At 42.6% G+C, this 14,661-nt stretch overlaps 2 protein-coding genes across 2 annotated transcripts; one reads left to right on the top strand and one right to left on the bottom strand.

Moving 5' to 3' along the window:
• The first annotated feature begins 2,325 nt into the window (after positions 1 to 2,325).
• LOC136434802 (mitochondrial-processing peptidase subunit beta-like) lies at positions 2,326 to 11,438 on the top strand. The gene is made up of 13 exons (XM_066427864.1): positions 2,326 to 2,449; positions 3,248 to 3,481; positions 6,000 to 6,129; positions 6,552 to 6,750; positions 7,112 to 7,191; positions 7,522 to 7,637; positions 7,979 to 8,032; positions 8,168 to 8,218; positions 8,693 to 8,826; positions 9,193 to 9,258; positions 9,660 to 9,834; positions 10,353 to 10,428; positions 10,870 to 11,438. Exons 1-13 carry the CDS (start codon positions 2,384 to 2,386, stop codon positions 10,932 to 10,934), a joined length of 1,446 nt encoding a protein of 481 aa, XP_066283961.1. The 5' UTR covers positions 2,326 to 2,383; the 3' UTR covers positions 10,935 to 11,438.
• Positions 11,439 to 11,554: 116 nt separating this feature from the next.
• On the bottom strand, positions 11,555 to 14,443 carry LOC136434804 (alpha-2,8-sialyltransferase 8B-like). Its single transcript, XM_066427867.1, has 3 exons — positions 13,571 to 14,443; positions 12,582 to 13,139; positions 11,555 to 12,141 (listed from the first exon to the last, which is right to left on the bottom strand). Exons 1-3 carry the CDS (start codon positions 13,807 to 13,809, stop codon positions 11,823 to 11,825), a joined length of 1,116 nt encoding a protein of 371 aa, XP_066283964.1. The 5' UTR covers positions 13,810 to 14,443; the 3' UTR covers positions 11,555 to 11,822.
• Between the last annotated feature and the right edge of the window lie 218 nt (positions 14,444 to 14,661).

The following is a 14,661-nucleotide window of genomic DNA, read 5'->3' as shown; positions in this document are numbered from 1 at the left end:
ATAATTCAATATTCACTTCAGTCACACATCGATATGGCTGAAGGGGACAAGTGGTTTGGGAGGGGGTGTCTGAAAAGGCCAAGATGGCGTTTGTCTGTTTGCCTCAAGTTCATCTGAATAATTATGAATGTACGGAGAGTCGGAAATAAGATAACGATTCACGCATTTTGAGTTTCTTCCAAATACAGATCGTCGTAATGGAGACTAAAGCTATAACTCGTTACAACTAAGTTAGTAACTGTACACGGTAGTATATTAGTTTACTAACCTGGTATAAAGATTTAAGCACTGCGAGAATTTCGATACCAACTTTCCTGAGGTGATGGAAATGGTATTGTTACATGTGAGCCAGGTAAAGCTGCTGATTGGTTACTTTCACACAATTAACATGATGACGGAATAAAGAAGGCCTCACCACAACAAAGAAATTCAAAACAATGGGATTCTAGAACTCCACAGCGCACAATAAGTGCCTGGGATCGTCAGAGAACGAATCTACGCGTCATTTGTTATGATTATGACGTGTGAAGAAAAACGGTATGGTCACAATGACCATTTTACTGGGACACACAATCGTCCATTAATTGGTGGGAATAAAACTTGACAATGAATTTTCTGAAATATACATGGAAATGTACCGTATACTTACACCAAGAACATGTACATGTCGCTGACCAGGCCAGTTATATGTTATGAAGGTTATGTTTTCGTCAGCATTCGTGTGTGTGTGTGTGTGTGTGTGTGTGTGTGCGTGTGCGTGTGCGTGAGTGTGAGTGTGTGTGTGTGTGTGTGTGTGTGTGTGTGTGTGTGTGTGTGTGTGTGTGTGTGTGTGTGTGCGTGTGTGTGTGTGTGTGTGAACACGATAACTCGATAATGCCAGGATGGATTGTCTTCATACTTGTTGTTGTTAGGTCTTTTTGAGACCTCGAAATGATTAGATTTTGGATCCCCTATTGACTTGCTATGGTACTGCAGCGGAACTACCGCGTTTGATATCTCGTGTTCTGGACATGCTATGGTCATGGTATTTTAGTTGTAGATAGCTCTTGGGATGGAGAGTAAGTTGTGTAGGTTTGCTTACCGGGTTTTCTTGGAACTGCAGGAGCCGATTTTGTTTCAGACTTTGAAATGGAGTAACCCAAGGAGAGGTTGACGGATCGTCATGAATATTCTGTATGTAGATAGCTTAAGTGATGATTGATAAGACCGTATGCTAATTATGCAAATCAGTAGTTGAATTGCATATTTATTTCGATTTACCACATTTGTGGAAGGATTGACATAACAGGTGAACTATCACCTTTTCAAGATGTCATCCCAGACCGGACTGTAAGATTTGGACCATCGCACACCGGGGCATGCCCCTACTCTTTTTCGAAAGATGTGGTGGGTTCTTTAACGTGCGCGGGGTGTGGCTCTCCCCAAACACGGGACCTCCATTTAACGTCCTATCCGAGGGACGTCCCCAACTCTAGAAGAGCTAGGTACTCATTTACACCTGAGTGAAGTGAGGGAATTTGTGTTAAGTGCCTTTCCCAAGGGCACAACGTCGGGTGCATGTCCAGACATGTCTGGGGGAGAGCCGGAATCGAACTCGGGCCACGCTGTTTGGCAGCCCTATGCTCTCACCATTACGCCACACCGACGCCATAATCAATGAGAGAAAGTCTATAAATCCACTGCATTCTATTATAGGAATCTCAAACTCTTGACACATGTAACTGAGAAAGAGAGGAATATCGGTAGATATGAATATCTAATTTGCAAAATGAATGGCAAAATACTATAACTCCATGATGATAAATGATGGGGATTCCATTCTCGCAGCATTTGGAAGTTAATCAGATGTGGACATTATCAAATAAATCATACAAATGAGGGCGTCATTTACATAATTTATGAAGAAATGCTACAATAGCTTTCTTTCTTTGAACAACTTATTTTGGGTAAAGAAGATAATCCTCTGACATAGTTTATGCAAATTAGGTTCGTATTTGCATGATGAATGGGAACATTTATGATATGCCACTCGAAAAGGCTAACATCAGTCGGCGAAGGTATGGGATCGTGGAACTCCGCTAACTACACTAACTGCTATATTATGATAACGTTACTGTTCGTAATCGTGATAACCGTTAATTTCGCTTTGTATCTAAGATTTTCTATTAAAATAGCCTTCCTCATTTTGTAGCTATTCAATCAGCCACGTAGTTCTTGAAAGCTTTCGTGATTCGCGATCACGACCCAGAGATCCCGACCCAAGTACCACATTTGACCAACACTTTAGGATTCTCCAGTCCTGGACTCCGCGGAGAAAATGTCCGTATTCTGAGCTTGCGCTCTACGGAGCTTACCCAGAAAACCCCATTGTCAGTTCTCCAAGATGGCCGCCGGTCTGTGTCGTGTTTCTCTGCTTCGACTTTCAAGAACATTTTCTCCCGGAGCAAACGTAAGTCGTTCGAAAGTCTCCTGTTATCAAACAGATACACTACTTAGCTACTTTATCAACTCGTGGTTGTGATGTTTAGTTTTCTTTAGAGCTGTAAGTTTGCCCGCCAACTTCGGCCATTCCGCCTTGCCGGTTAATGACATCGCCTGACCTTGCACATGTCCCAAGCTAACAAATTAGAACAGATTTCAGCCGTTACACGATTTACTACTCAGAATTCTTTGTTGATAAGGGATTAAAATGATATTTAAGGCAGAAGGCCAGGAATATCTGGACGCATTTTAGTGTAAGAAACCCACGGCACACGTATTGGTATCGCCCCCCTCCCACAGTGCCCCCCTCCCCACGGTGTGTTTGCCGGTGTAGGGTTTCGTGTACATGTGAATAATCCTGTAGAAATACAGTGAATGTAATGTTATACAAATAAGGGGAACCACAATCTAAAATATGCTGTTTGTATTGAATGATATGTATGCATGATACAGCAAGTAGATGTACATACATTTAACCATTTTAGCTATTACATAAAACATGATAAAGGTTTTAATTAAACTTTCAAGAAATATGTGCTGTTGTGCACTTATATCACACCAGGTACACAAGGCATTTTAGCCAGCATCCGCTGTCATTCGTCACTGACTTATCTTGCGTATCTTACTACCTGGAGGTCTTTGGTCATCAAAGCATCGTCGTATCACACCAGATAATTTGTCTCCCCCACTCATATCAAACTCTTATTGATTTTAGCTAAGATACTAGCTAGGATCAAGGATAAGTTTCGTTTCTGCAACATTTCAGCCTGCTCTGAGCATCCAGACATGGCGTTGTGCCTCCACACGCGCCTCGTATGGTCAGACCCTGCTGAACGTGCCGGAGACGAAAGTGACCACGCTGGACAACGGCTTCAGGGTGGCCAGCGAGGACTCCGGCCTGCCTACCTGCACGGTCGGCCTGTGGATCGACGCGGGCAGCAGGTACGAGAACCAGCGCAACAACGGCACGGCTCACTTCCTGGAGCACATGGCTTTTAAGGTGAGTCACATTATCCATGATATGTATACGAAGGGGTTTTAGGACAATATACTAATATAGTCCATCATGCATGATTTGATTGTCACACACAGGCCAGATCTAGACACAGACTGTGAGATCATTTGGACACAGACTCAACTAGCAGGAAAGAAACCACTAATGATTGGTACATACTATAGACCCCCATCGGACCAGGGCAATAGCCTGGATGAACTGGACAAGTCCATAAGTAAGATGGGACCTAAAATTAACTCTGACAACGTGATCATCCTTGGAGACTTTAACACACCTGGTATAGATTGGGATGCTAGCACTACAGATAACACTCAGAGCAATTCAGGACAGGCACAGAAGCTACTGCACTTAGTGGATAACCATGGCTTATTCCAAACAGTTCAAGAGCCCACTAGGAATGGTAATCTTTTGGACCTGGTCTTAGTTAATAACCCAAACATAATCGAAAAGACCACAGTAGTTCCTGGAATAAGTGACCACATACCCCTCCCATGGAACACATAGTGATTTCCCCTAATGGTGTCGAAAAAATGCTCCAAGGTCTCAATCCATCTAAAGCATCTGGTCCAGACCAAATACCTCCTTGGTTCCTCAAAATGACAGCCACCGAAATAGCACCTGTGTTAACCAATATTTTCCAACACTCGTTAGACACAGGAGAAATTCCCAAAGACTGGAGGGATGCAAATATATGTGCCATTTTTAAAAAGGGAGATAGAGCTGTCCCCGGCAACTACCGACCTGTATCACTGACCTGTATATCCTGCAAACTACTTGAACACATTATCCATAGTCATGTCATGAAACACTTAGAAAGTTTCAACATATTGACTGACTACCAACATGGATTCAGAGCAAAGCGATCCACAGAAACACAGCTTATATTGACAGCTCATGACATAGCTGGCGCACTGAACAGTAAAAAACAGGTAGATCTAGCAATTCTTGATTTTACTAAAGCTTTCGATAAAGTCCCACATAGCAGACTCATCACTAAACTAGAGCACTACGGAATTCAAGGCACCACACTAAATTGGTTGAAGGCTTTCTTGACCAATAGGGAACAGACGGTAGTGGTAGAAGGCAAGGCCTCAGCTCCAGTTAGAGTTGCGTCAGGCGTACCACAGGGAACTGTTCTGGGACCGTTACTCTTCCTCCTGTACATAAATGACTTACCAGACCAGCTTGATTCAAATGTTAGGTTATTTGCCGATGACTGCCTGTTATATATAGAGTTGTCCACACAGAGTGATTCACAGCTTTTGCAAGAAGATTTGAACACACTTGAAGAATGGCAAAGCAGATGGCTAATGCAGTTTAATCCGGAAAAATGTTACATCATGCATATAACAAACAAACGAAACCCAATTGTAACCACCTACCAGTTCTGTGGACAGGCTCTAGCAACAGCAAAGAGCCACCCGTACCTAGGCGTTACATTAACAACGGGGCTAAAGTGGAACACCCATATCAACAAAGTAACAACTAAGGCTAAACAGACATTGGGAGTGATCAAGCGTAATTTGTGGGCATGCCCAGCAAAGGTAAAATCACTTGCATACACGTCTCTAGTAAGACCAAACCTTGAATATGCTGCAACAGTTTGGGATCCATACACAAAGAAGGATATAGATAAACTCGAGAGGGTGCAGAACCAAGCTGCCAGATTCTGCACGAACAACTATGAAAGGGGCGCCAGTGTAACAAAAATGAAAGCAGACCTGCAATGGATGTCACTTGAGGACAGGAGAACAATGTCCAGACTTTGCATGATGTACAAGATGACTAATAAACTTGTGGACGTACCGACTGATAAGTATCTAATGCCAGCTCAGAAGAGGACCAGAAATAGTCATGCTTTTAAGTACCAGAGTTATCAGCCAAGGATTGACGTGTTCAAAAATTCGTATTTCCCGAGAACCATAGTAGAATGGAACTCGTTGTCATCAAGTACTGTAGGAGCTTCATCACTAAGTAGCTTTAAAGAACGGTTGCAGTCAGATATGCAAAGACTAGGTGTAACAGACCGTTCGGTGTAATATGACCAGCTGCTGCCGCGCCGCGTGCCTGCGAAGCTGGTGTGTTACGCCTGATGGCGGTTATACCGGCTATATAGATACAGATACAGATACAGATGCAATGACGTATACTCAGAATACTGCTTGTCATAGGTAATTGTGAAATTTGGCAAGCTGTCTCAATGGACAAATTAGATTTAAATCATAAGGGAAGTTTCTTTATTAATTGTTAAAATGGCTGGCAGAGAGATCAAGACAACTGTTGAGATGCCATGCCATTATTTGTACAAGATGTTTTAGATCTTTAGAAAGAAACTTAAACATGATAGTCAGGACCTCAAGACAACATACAATATCGTGGCCTAACCGTAACAACGTTCAATGACGTCATAGCAAAAATTTTGATTTCATCCAACAATGGTAATTGTGAATTTACTGCAGCCTTAATATGTGATACAAATGTAATATGTGATATTTTTCCCCAGGGTACAAAGAACCGATCCCAGATGGACCTAGAGCTGGAGGTGGAGAACATGGGAGCCCACCTGAACGCCTACACCTCCCGGGAACAGACTGTATACTACGCCAAGAGCTTCTCCAGTGACCTGGACAAAGGTATACATGTCGTGCAAACTTTGCATGTCAAATTCTCAAAACAACAAGTATGCCAACTTGGTAAGTAAGATACTGGAATAAAGTTTTGTAAACTACGGATTATGATATTGCTACAACTGCATCTACACAGCAGATAATGTACATTATAGACCTTAAAGAGAAATGAAATGAAAAAATTAACTTCAAGTGATCAACTCATGATGATGAAGTATGGATGGTTTCTTTAAATAAGTCATTAATGAACACAGCTTTGGGTTGTGAGTATTTTGTCCTTGAATTAATCATTTCACCTTGTGGAAGTTACATTTTTTGGGTGTGTTAGAGACTTAGAATGTTGAATGCTAAGACTGTAATTTCTGGTGACTGCTGTACAAGCAAGATTGTGCAGACCATGCTTAAATATTTTGTAAAAAATTTTCCAGCCGTGGATGTTCTGTCGGATATCATCCAGAACAGCACGCTGGGTGAGGCGGAGATCGAGCGGGAGCGGGGCGTGATCCTGCGTGAGATGCAGGAGGTGGAGACCAACCTGCAGGAGGTCGTGTTCGACCACCTCCACGCCACCGCATACCAGGGTACCGCACTGGGTCGCACCATCCTCGGACCCACTGAGAACATCAAGTAAGACGCGTGGCATCTTCTTGATGTTACTGCAAGTCTAAAGACTTTTTTATGAGTCCACTATTCGCAAACCAAGATCCCTCTGTCACAAAGTGTTCACAAGGAAACAAATGGACACTGATAAAATCATAACTTTCTCGGTAGAGGTCATTTAATTCTATCGATGACTCAAAGTTGTCAAGGATGAGATTGGCATCATTTGTTTGTTTGTTTGAGTGTCCAGTATCAGAAGGAGGAAATATTACGGTCTACTGGCCGATTTACTTATTAAGTGTCTGTAGAAATAGACACATCAGAGAGACAAGACTGTACAGTCTGTGTAAAATGTTCCTTCAATCTCTCAACTTCAATCTCTCAACAGGTCTATCAACCGTCAGGACCTGGTGGACTATATCAGCACTCACTACAAGGGTCCACGTATCGTCCTGGCAGCAGCAGGAGGTAAGAGATTTACCGATTCATCAGTGTATCTGTGGTTATCACTTCACATTTGTAACATTCCACTTTTCTATCAGGACTTTGTAGGCCTAGAAAGGTGCAAGATTTAAGATGGATAGATTATAGTCCTTACCACACCAGATTGTATGTAGGGCAGTGCCCATCTCCATTTCTATACCCCTTGGGTCACAGAGTTTTGCAAGTTATACAACAGGAGGCAAGTCCACTGGTAATGGTGTGTGTTAAACTGCCCTAGTCTTTCTCATATAAGTTCTGGTGTCATATACCCTGTTCTACAAACTAACAAAACCTGCAATCTTCCGCACCCTGCAGGTGTGAACCATGATGAGTTGGTGAAGCTAGCAGATAAGTACTTTGGCCAGCTGAGTATGTCGTACGAGGGCCAGGCCCCGCCCGTCCTGCCACCCTGCAGATACACAGGCAGTGAGGTAAGGCTGGATCAGCAGGGTAGCACAGTACAGGGAAGATTCAAACAGTGTAATGTGTTATGTGATGCCAGAAGATTTGATGCCATTTTGGGGCACTTCTTTTGATATTAATGTTGTATCATATGAAGTTTGCTCTTTAAAAAAAAGTTAACTGCTTGAGTGTAACAGTATTTGATATACCAGTAACCAATATGTAAGATTTACAGCTTCGGAACAGGTCTAATGACTCGCTCATTCCTTCAATCCTGGGTATGCAATGTGCTTAGATGAAAATGTGGTTTATCATTTGTTTATCAGGTATTCCAGTGTACTAACGAAAAGCTTTTCCTTGTGTTATGCAGATCAGAGTAAGGGACGACAAGATGCCGTTTGCCCATATAGCCATCGCTGTTGAGGTAACTATGAATGATACAAATTGCGTCTTTTATATTATTTTTGTTTTGGAAAATGAAATATTTCATCCTGCTTTGCTGCTTGGAGTTAGTTCATAAGAATCGACTTTGTTAATATACCGGTATTTTGTTTTCCAGGGAGTTGGCTGGTCTCACCCTGACACAATCCCACTGATGGTGGCCAACACTGTAAGTTCTTTTAACATAATTCATAAATTGTGTAGGACGTAAATTGAAGGATACAGATACTGGCAGTAGACGATCCCATTACATTTTTTTAGAACTTTTTACAGACTTGATTGAATTCATCTGATGATTGACCCTACAGTGGTACACACAAGCTGTCTTCTTGCCACAAGTTAACCCTTGTCCTGCTGGCATTTTTTTACATAATTTATTTCATGATTTCTATTTCTTAATCAGGTCATTTTCCCTTGACTTTTTCTGCATTGCTATGGCATAGTTACCTCTGCATTCAGTGCGTTTTGCTGCGGTGTGATGCGTTCAGCTGAAAAATACCCCCAACCCAAACATATACACATAAAGACCCATATATTTATAGGGGTCCCACAGGACAAGAGTTAAGATTACTTCAACGACATATGTGCACCTAATTGATTTGATATGATTGCATCTAACATGATGTAAACCTTCCTGCTGTAGTTGATAGGAAGTTGGGACCGTTCCTATGGAGGTGGAAACAACCTGTCCAGTAAGCTGGCCCAGGCAGCCGGGGAGGGGAACCTGTGTCACAGCTTCCAGTCCTTCAACACCTGTTATACTGACACTGGCCTCTGGTGAGAGCTCTATACAAATCTTCACATTGTTTATTAAGGCTGTTTACAGATACAGTTACAGAGGTACACACTTGTTACATAGACTCTGGCCTCTCTCAACAAACCTTCACTAAGTTCCAAATATTTTGGGCATACCATACAATATGTAGGATAGCAAATCAAATAGATTTCTAAGATTGTGCATAATGCCATTCAAGTGTGTCAACTGAAGTTGTTTTCTGGACAGGAATATTTGAAAGGGTGATGATTTGTATTGGTGCTATTGTCAAAGAAAATTGCCATGTACAAACAGAAGAGAATTTTGCAATCAAACAAGTGTTTAAGATCACTCCTTAAAGCATATCTTTCAATTGTTATTCCTTATAGGGGCATCTACTTTGTGTGTGACGGCATGACCATTGAGGACATGACCTACTACGTCCAGGGAGAATGGTAAGTATGCTACAAGATAGTATGCTCTTCAGATCTCAATTGTAGCAGACTGTCAAAATGTCATACATGGTACAACTATCAGCTCTAGCATACTAAAGGTTGAAAGAAAACATCATGAACGCAGATACTCTTCGGGGTAAGATGTTCAAAGCTTAGAAAAGCCACCAAAATCTTCTGTAGGCAGCAGAGAAGGCCTAGGCTGTTATGGTTTTGTAGGGGTAACCATTGGAGTAAGCCACGTGGACACAATCAGGAATTGATCAACCTTGGCTGGGTCCCCCAGGCGATGGTGTATGGTGAATAAGGACCCAAAGTACCCATTGACCATTGCCCTGATAAGCACCTTAGAGTATATAATAGAGCAGTTTAGGATAAGTTCACACCGTTGTTGTATTTGTCAGGATGCGCCTGTGCACCAGTGTGACAGAAGGCGAGGTCCAGCGTGCCAAGAACCTGCTGAAGACCAACATGCTGCTGCAGCTGGACGGCTCCACCCCCATCTGCGAGGACGTCGGCCGGCAGATGCTCTGCTACGGGCGCAGGATCCCGCTGCACGAGCTGGACGCACGCATCGACGTATGTATTTTGTTGTTATTTTAGTGTAGTTTGTATGTGTAAGAAGCAATGATAGATGTTTGGAAAGCTGCAAATCATGTGTAACATAAACTGTTTTATTCATCTCATCTGTGTTAGTCTACACAGAGGATGTTACAACCAGTTTCTCCACCCTTCTCAGTTTTCTGTTCTTCCTAATGTTTCTCTTAGTTATTTTTATGCCATCTTTTCCGTTGCCTTCCCCTTTCTTATTGGAAAAATTTTGTATAAGTGTCACAATTGAAACAATTGGCTGCAGTGGTATTTTTGTCTCTAAATGTATTTCATATGCTGTGAAGAAATAAATAAGCCATCATGCCATCATTGACTAAGAATGCCTTTACTGTGTAAATGGCCATGTAGAAAGATATCTTTGATAAACATAATGGATTAAAGCAAAGCTGTCTTGGAAGAGTTGAAAGTGATCTTTTTTGAAGAAAGTAAGGTTGAATGTTGTGCAATGAATATGGTTTACAACATTGTCTTCTCTCCTTATACAGAGCATCACAGCCAGCACCATCCGTGATGTCTGCACCAAGTACATCTATGACAAATGTCCTGCAGTAGCAGCAGTTGGTAAGGACTTTCTCAAACATTTTGTTTTCCATTTAATTTTTTTCGTTTGTGACCCATATACCAGTTTCATATTTTTTGTAGTTAAGAAATTGTATGCCAGAATGCTTACTCCATGACCTCTTTTTTTATAGGAGCAAACTATGCTACCATGCCATAGGGGAAGGTTTATGCAAGCTAACCTCCCAAGCAGATGTTGGGGTGGAAGATTGTAACGTTTTCTGACTACTGGACTCTGACAGCCACACACACTGTCATAAAGCTCTGCAGTCAGAAAACGACTCTTCCACCCATACATCTGCTTGGAGATTATACCAGTGTTGTCTTGTTGCCCTCTATTTACATCTTTGTTCATGGTATATAGAGGCAAACTATCTTTGGGAAGGACTACCCTGGCTAATTGTTGTCTTGTAACCTTCTAATTCCACCGTTGTTTCCCCTCAGGTCCTGTGGAACAGCTCCCTGACTACAACCGGCTACGAGGATCCATGTACTGGCTGCGGTGGTAACCCCCTACAGGACCCCCTCAAGATCACATTATCCAATAGTATTATCTGTCATTGTTGAAGAAATTTTCCCTATGAAATGTCCACTCAAGTTCAAAGTCCAGATCCTACACTACATATAGTGACTTCTCCTGACCATGAAAAGTTCCAACCATTAAATGTAAGCCTGAGGATGTTTTTCCTCACCTAGCTCATGTCTTAAACATTTACAGTATGAAAAAAATCTGTACAATGCTGGGCTGCAGAACCCTGTTTAACTACAACATGTAGATATTCATCAAAACCTTATTGCTGTGAGAATTGAAGTCCCCATTTAATATGTTATTTGAAGCCATGTCAGCAGAAAATGCCTTTTTGAATCAAACTTATCCTTTGATTTTCATAGTAGGGGTTTGGTTATACCTGTAATTTCCTCAGTTGCTTGGTCTGAACACACTGTTGTCCATATCAAATCTGTTTACATATGCTGAAGCCACTTGAACTGGAAATAAAAGTTTTATCACTTTACTACAGTGCCATCACTTAACAGTAATAGAGCATAAAGTACATACATGCACTGCTGTTTCAGTATATTTATTTCATAAGGGATACAACATTATAGGTGTTTTTCAATACACCCTGGAAAAAGCACCCCCGACATGTATTTATGAAATACATCAATTAAAGAAATTAATACAAGCCAACCAACTAAGACTCCCTTTTGACACTTAGCAATATGTTAGCATTGATAACAAGTAATGCACAAAAATCTGTAATTGGCAGTGCAGATCGGAGCAAGGTAACTTGAAATAACAAAATAGGTGTTTGAGACTACAGTCAAACTACAGTCACCTCCAAATCTAGACTTGCCCATTGATATTTGTGTGGAAACCACTCAAGTAATACATTCGATTAGCCTTTGGAAGTGCTGCCATGTATTTTTCGTTCTGCTTGGAGGTTGCATTTCCCAATGACATGTCTGATGATCCCCCTCTTATGAAGGTCCTGGAACATGGCAAATTCTTCCAACATGTTGTGCTTTGGGTTGTCTATCTTGCCATGGTTGTAATAGTGGTACGGGACAAGCCTTCTACTGCTCTTGTCCCACCGCATGGGATGGAAACCGTACAGGGAGACTCGGTCACAGAAAGTCGAAGCCAGAGCAAAGGTGGCCAGGCCGGTCGACGGAAGCTTCCAGTTCTTGCCAACTCTGGCAAGACTTCCAAGCAAGCTGGAAAAATGCAATATGCCGTTATGATGGGAATGGTGACATGTAAGTTATGTCAGGACAAAACATCATCCATTTTGTGAAGTTTCTATAGTTCTAAACTATGTTTGGATGATGATGATTTTATAGCCATGGCATATGTGAATTACCAATGGGTGAATGAAAACATAACCGATCGACCAAATGAGGATGTTCGTGGTTCCAACTGCGCATGCACAGCAAAAGGCATTGTGAGTAATATATCAAAGGTGAAGGGCCTGAAACATAATCAAAACACGTCTGGACATTAATTAAACTTGGTCCAGACAATAGCCGTTTACAAGTTAGGAGCCTTCACCTTTGACATATAACACCCAATGAATTTTGCTGCGCATGAGCAGTTGTAACCATGATCCTCCTTAATGGTCTAGTCTACTAGTAGTCTAGTTTTTCCTCACGTTTACCTTTTATTAGCCAAGATAGACTGGTGCGCGAAAGTAACCACAACCGGAAAGTTGTTGTCCCTGACTGCATTGTCGACGGTCTTCAACTCCGCCAGTCGTGGCCCGCTATAACGACGGAGCCTAATAACATCCAGCGGGAAACTCAATATCATGCCCGGATGCGCCACCAAACGTGATATCATAGCCTTTTTCATCACCGTCTCATTCGATGCCAATGCTTTGCTGATTTCTGCTAACACCTTGGCGTTTACGGTCGTCATGTTGTTTTTGGTCCCGACGTCCTTTTCGTAGAGCCGAGTAGGCGGGAGGTTGGGCCTGATGACGAAATCGTGAGCGTCTATCTCTGCTCCACATCCGCTGCTCAGGAGAATCCCGCTGCCCCCGACGATCGCGCACGCCCGATGGGTCCGGATGGGGGTGTGTACGACGTCACACGTCCTCCTCTCAGAAGAGTTCAGGAGCGTGAACGTTAGATCGTCGCACTTTTCCACGAAGATGTTGAAGTCCGAGAAGTTGATGATGTGTCGCTTAGGACTAAGATATTTCCTAGTGACGTTCCTGCAGGACAGATGTATTGAAGAGATCCATAATTAATACCAAAATGCAGGCGTCACTTCAGAACAAAAATAAAATCAAGACAAAATTTAATGCGCAAGAACTTTCGAAATACAAATGTAATGCACGATATAATGTATTCTCTATGTAGCTTCGTTGCACTCGAAAGAGGGTAAGAAATGCCAGCCTAGATCGTAGGTGATAAATGTAAAAGCAAAATGATAGAGTTTTCGACGAGCTTGTTTGGCTATAAATTCTGAAAACTATACTTGCAATAGAGAGTAAGAATTGGTCAAATAGATAGAATAATGTGCCAACCGGAGCGTGAACTTCTCTGGTCGGCTAGCTCCTGTGGCAAAATATTCTATTTATTTGATCAATGTATACTCTTATCTCACCACAAAGGAGGTTGGCAGCAGAGACTTTATACTTACTGCAGTCTTTGGATATTCGTTTGATTAAAGTGGGATGATATCCTGTCCATGAATGTCGGACGTGTAGGAGCGGTCGTCAACGGGACAGGCATCACTACAACAAGCCCTGTCCTGTTAAGGTAAGCAGGGTGTTGGAAATGTGGCACTGCTGTACTTTGTGTTGTTTGTATGTACACCACAAGCCGCATGAGCGTGAGGGCGGAGAGCACCAGGCACAATAGCGTTCGCAGAGTCTCCATGATTCATCCACAACCGGCGAGAGAACAAAGAACCTTGCCAATAGCAGCAAGTCAGGGCTGAACCACGGGCCTTATCAAGACTGTGATTGATTTTCAACCCCAATGAAGACCCGGTGCGGATTGTGTTTCCCTGTCCCTGGCGCCGACGGTGTGTTCCTATCCCTGGTGCTGATTGTGTTACACTGCCCCTGGTGTTGACTCTGTTTCCTTGTCCCTGGTGCTGACTGTGTCCCACTGTCCTTGGTGCTGACCGCGTTTCCCTGTCCATAGGGCTGACTGTGTTTCCCTGTCCCTGCTGCTGACTGTGTTCCTTTGTCCCTGGTACTGACTGTGTTTCCCAGGCCCTGACTGTGATTCTCTGTCTCTGGTTTTGACGGTGTTTCCCTGTCCTTGGTCCTGACTTTGTTTCCCTGTCTTTCGTGCTGACTGAATTTCCCTGTCCCTGGTGCTGACTGTGTTTCCCTGTCCTTAAGCTTGGTGCAGACTGTGCTTCCATATCCCTACCCGACCTTCTTGTTAAAACATGGCCGGTGAATGTGCCTGATCATGATGTTGTCCCGACAACAGCTTACGTCATTGCTCATTCACCTTGACTTGACATTTGCCAATGCAGTATCTGTGACAGTCACATATATTATTCATCTATGACCTCATCTATAGTGATCATCTCTGTTGCTTAGGCAGTACCATCACAACTGTTAACGTTACATGTCCTCTGGCGTAACACACCAGCTTTGCAGGCATGCGGCAGGGTTTGGATATATTGCATCAAACGGTCTGTTGTGTGACTAACCCTAAGCGTTGTTTTCAATTCAATGTTACCGTTCTACAGTATTTCCCTCCTATATGTTG

The sequence above is a fragment of the Branchiostoma lanceolatum genome, chromosome 5, assembly GCF_035083965.1.
Source record: "Branchiostoma lanceolatum isolate klBraLanc5 chromosome 5, klBraLanc5.hap2, whole genome shotgun sequence".
In the NCBI taxonomy this organism is placed as follows: Eukaryota; Metazoa; Chordata; class Leptocardii; order Amphioxiformes; family Branchiostomatidae; genus Branchiostoma; species Branchiostoma lanceolatum.
The sequence above is the reverse complement of the archived record's forward strand: the minus strand, read 5'-3'. Positions and strand labels throughout refer to the sequence as shown.

What these genes read in the sequence shown, in the direction of transcription:
- LOC136434802 (XM_066427864.1), top strand. Translation starts at nt 2,384, where the DNA reads ATGGCCGCCGGTCTGTGTCGTGTTTCTCTGCTTCGACTTTCAAGAACA. An exon ending in CTCCAGTGACCTGGACAAAG is followed by an intron (nt 6,130 to 6,551) that starts GTATACATGTCG and finishes AAAATTTTCCAG; the next exon opens with CCGTGGATGTTCTGTCGGAT. An exon ending in TATACTGACACTGGCCTCTG is followed by an intron (nt 8,827 to 9,192) that starts GTGAGAGCTCTA and finishes TATTCCTTATAG; the next exon opens with GGGCATCTACTTTGTGTGTG.
- LOC136434804 (XM_066427867.1), bottom strand. Translation starts at nt 13,809, where the DNA reads ATGGAGACTCTGCGAACGCTATTGTGCCTGGTGCTCTCCGCCCTCACG. An exon ending in ACGAATATCCAAAGACTGCA is followed by an intron (nt 13,140 to 13,570) that starts GTAAGTATAAAG and finishes TCTGTCCTGCAG; the next exon opens with GAACGTCACTAGGAAATATC. An exon ending in TCTATCTTGGCTAATAAAAG is followed by an intron (nt 12,142 to 12,581) that starts GTAAACGTGAGG and finishes GCATTTTTCCAG; the next exon opens with CTTGCTTGGAAGTCTTGCCA.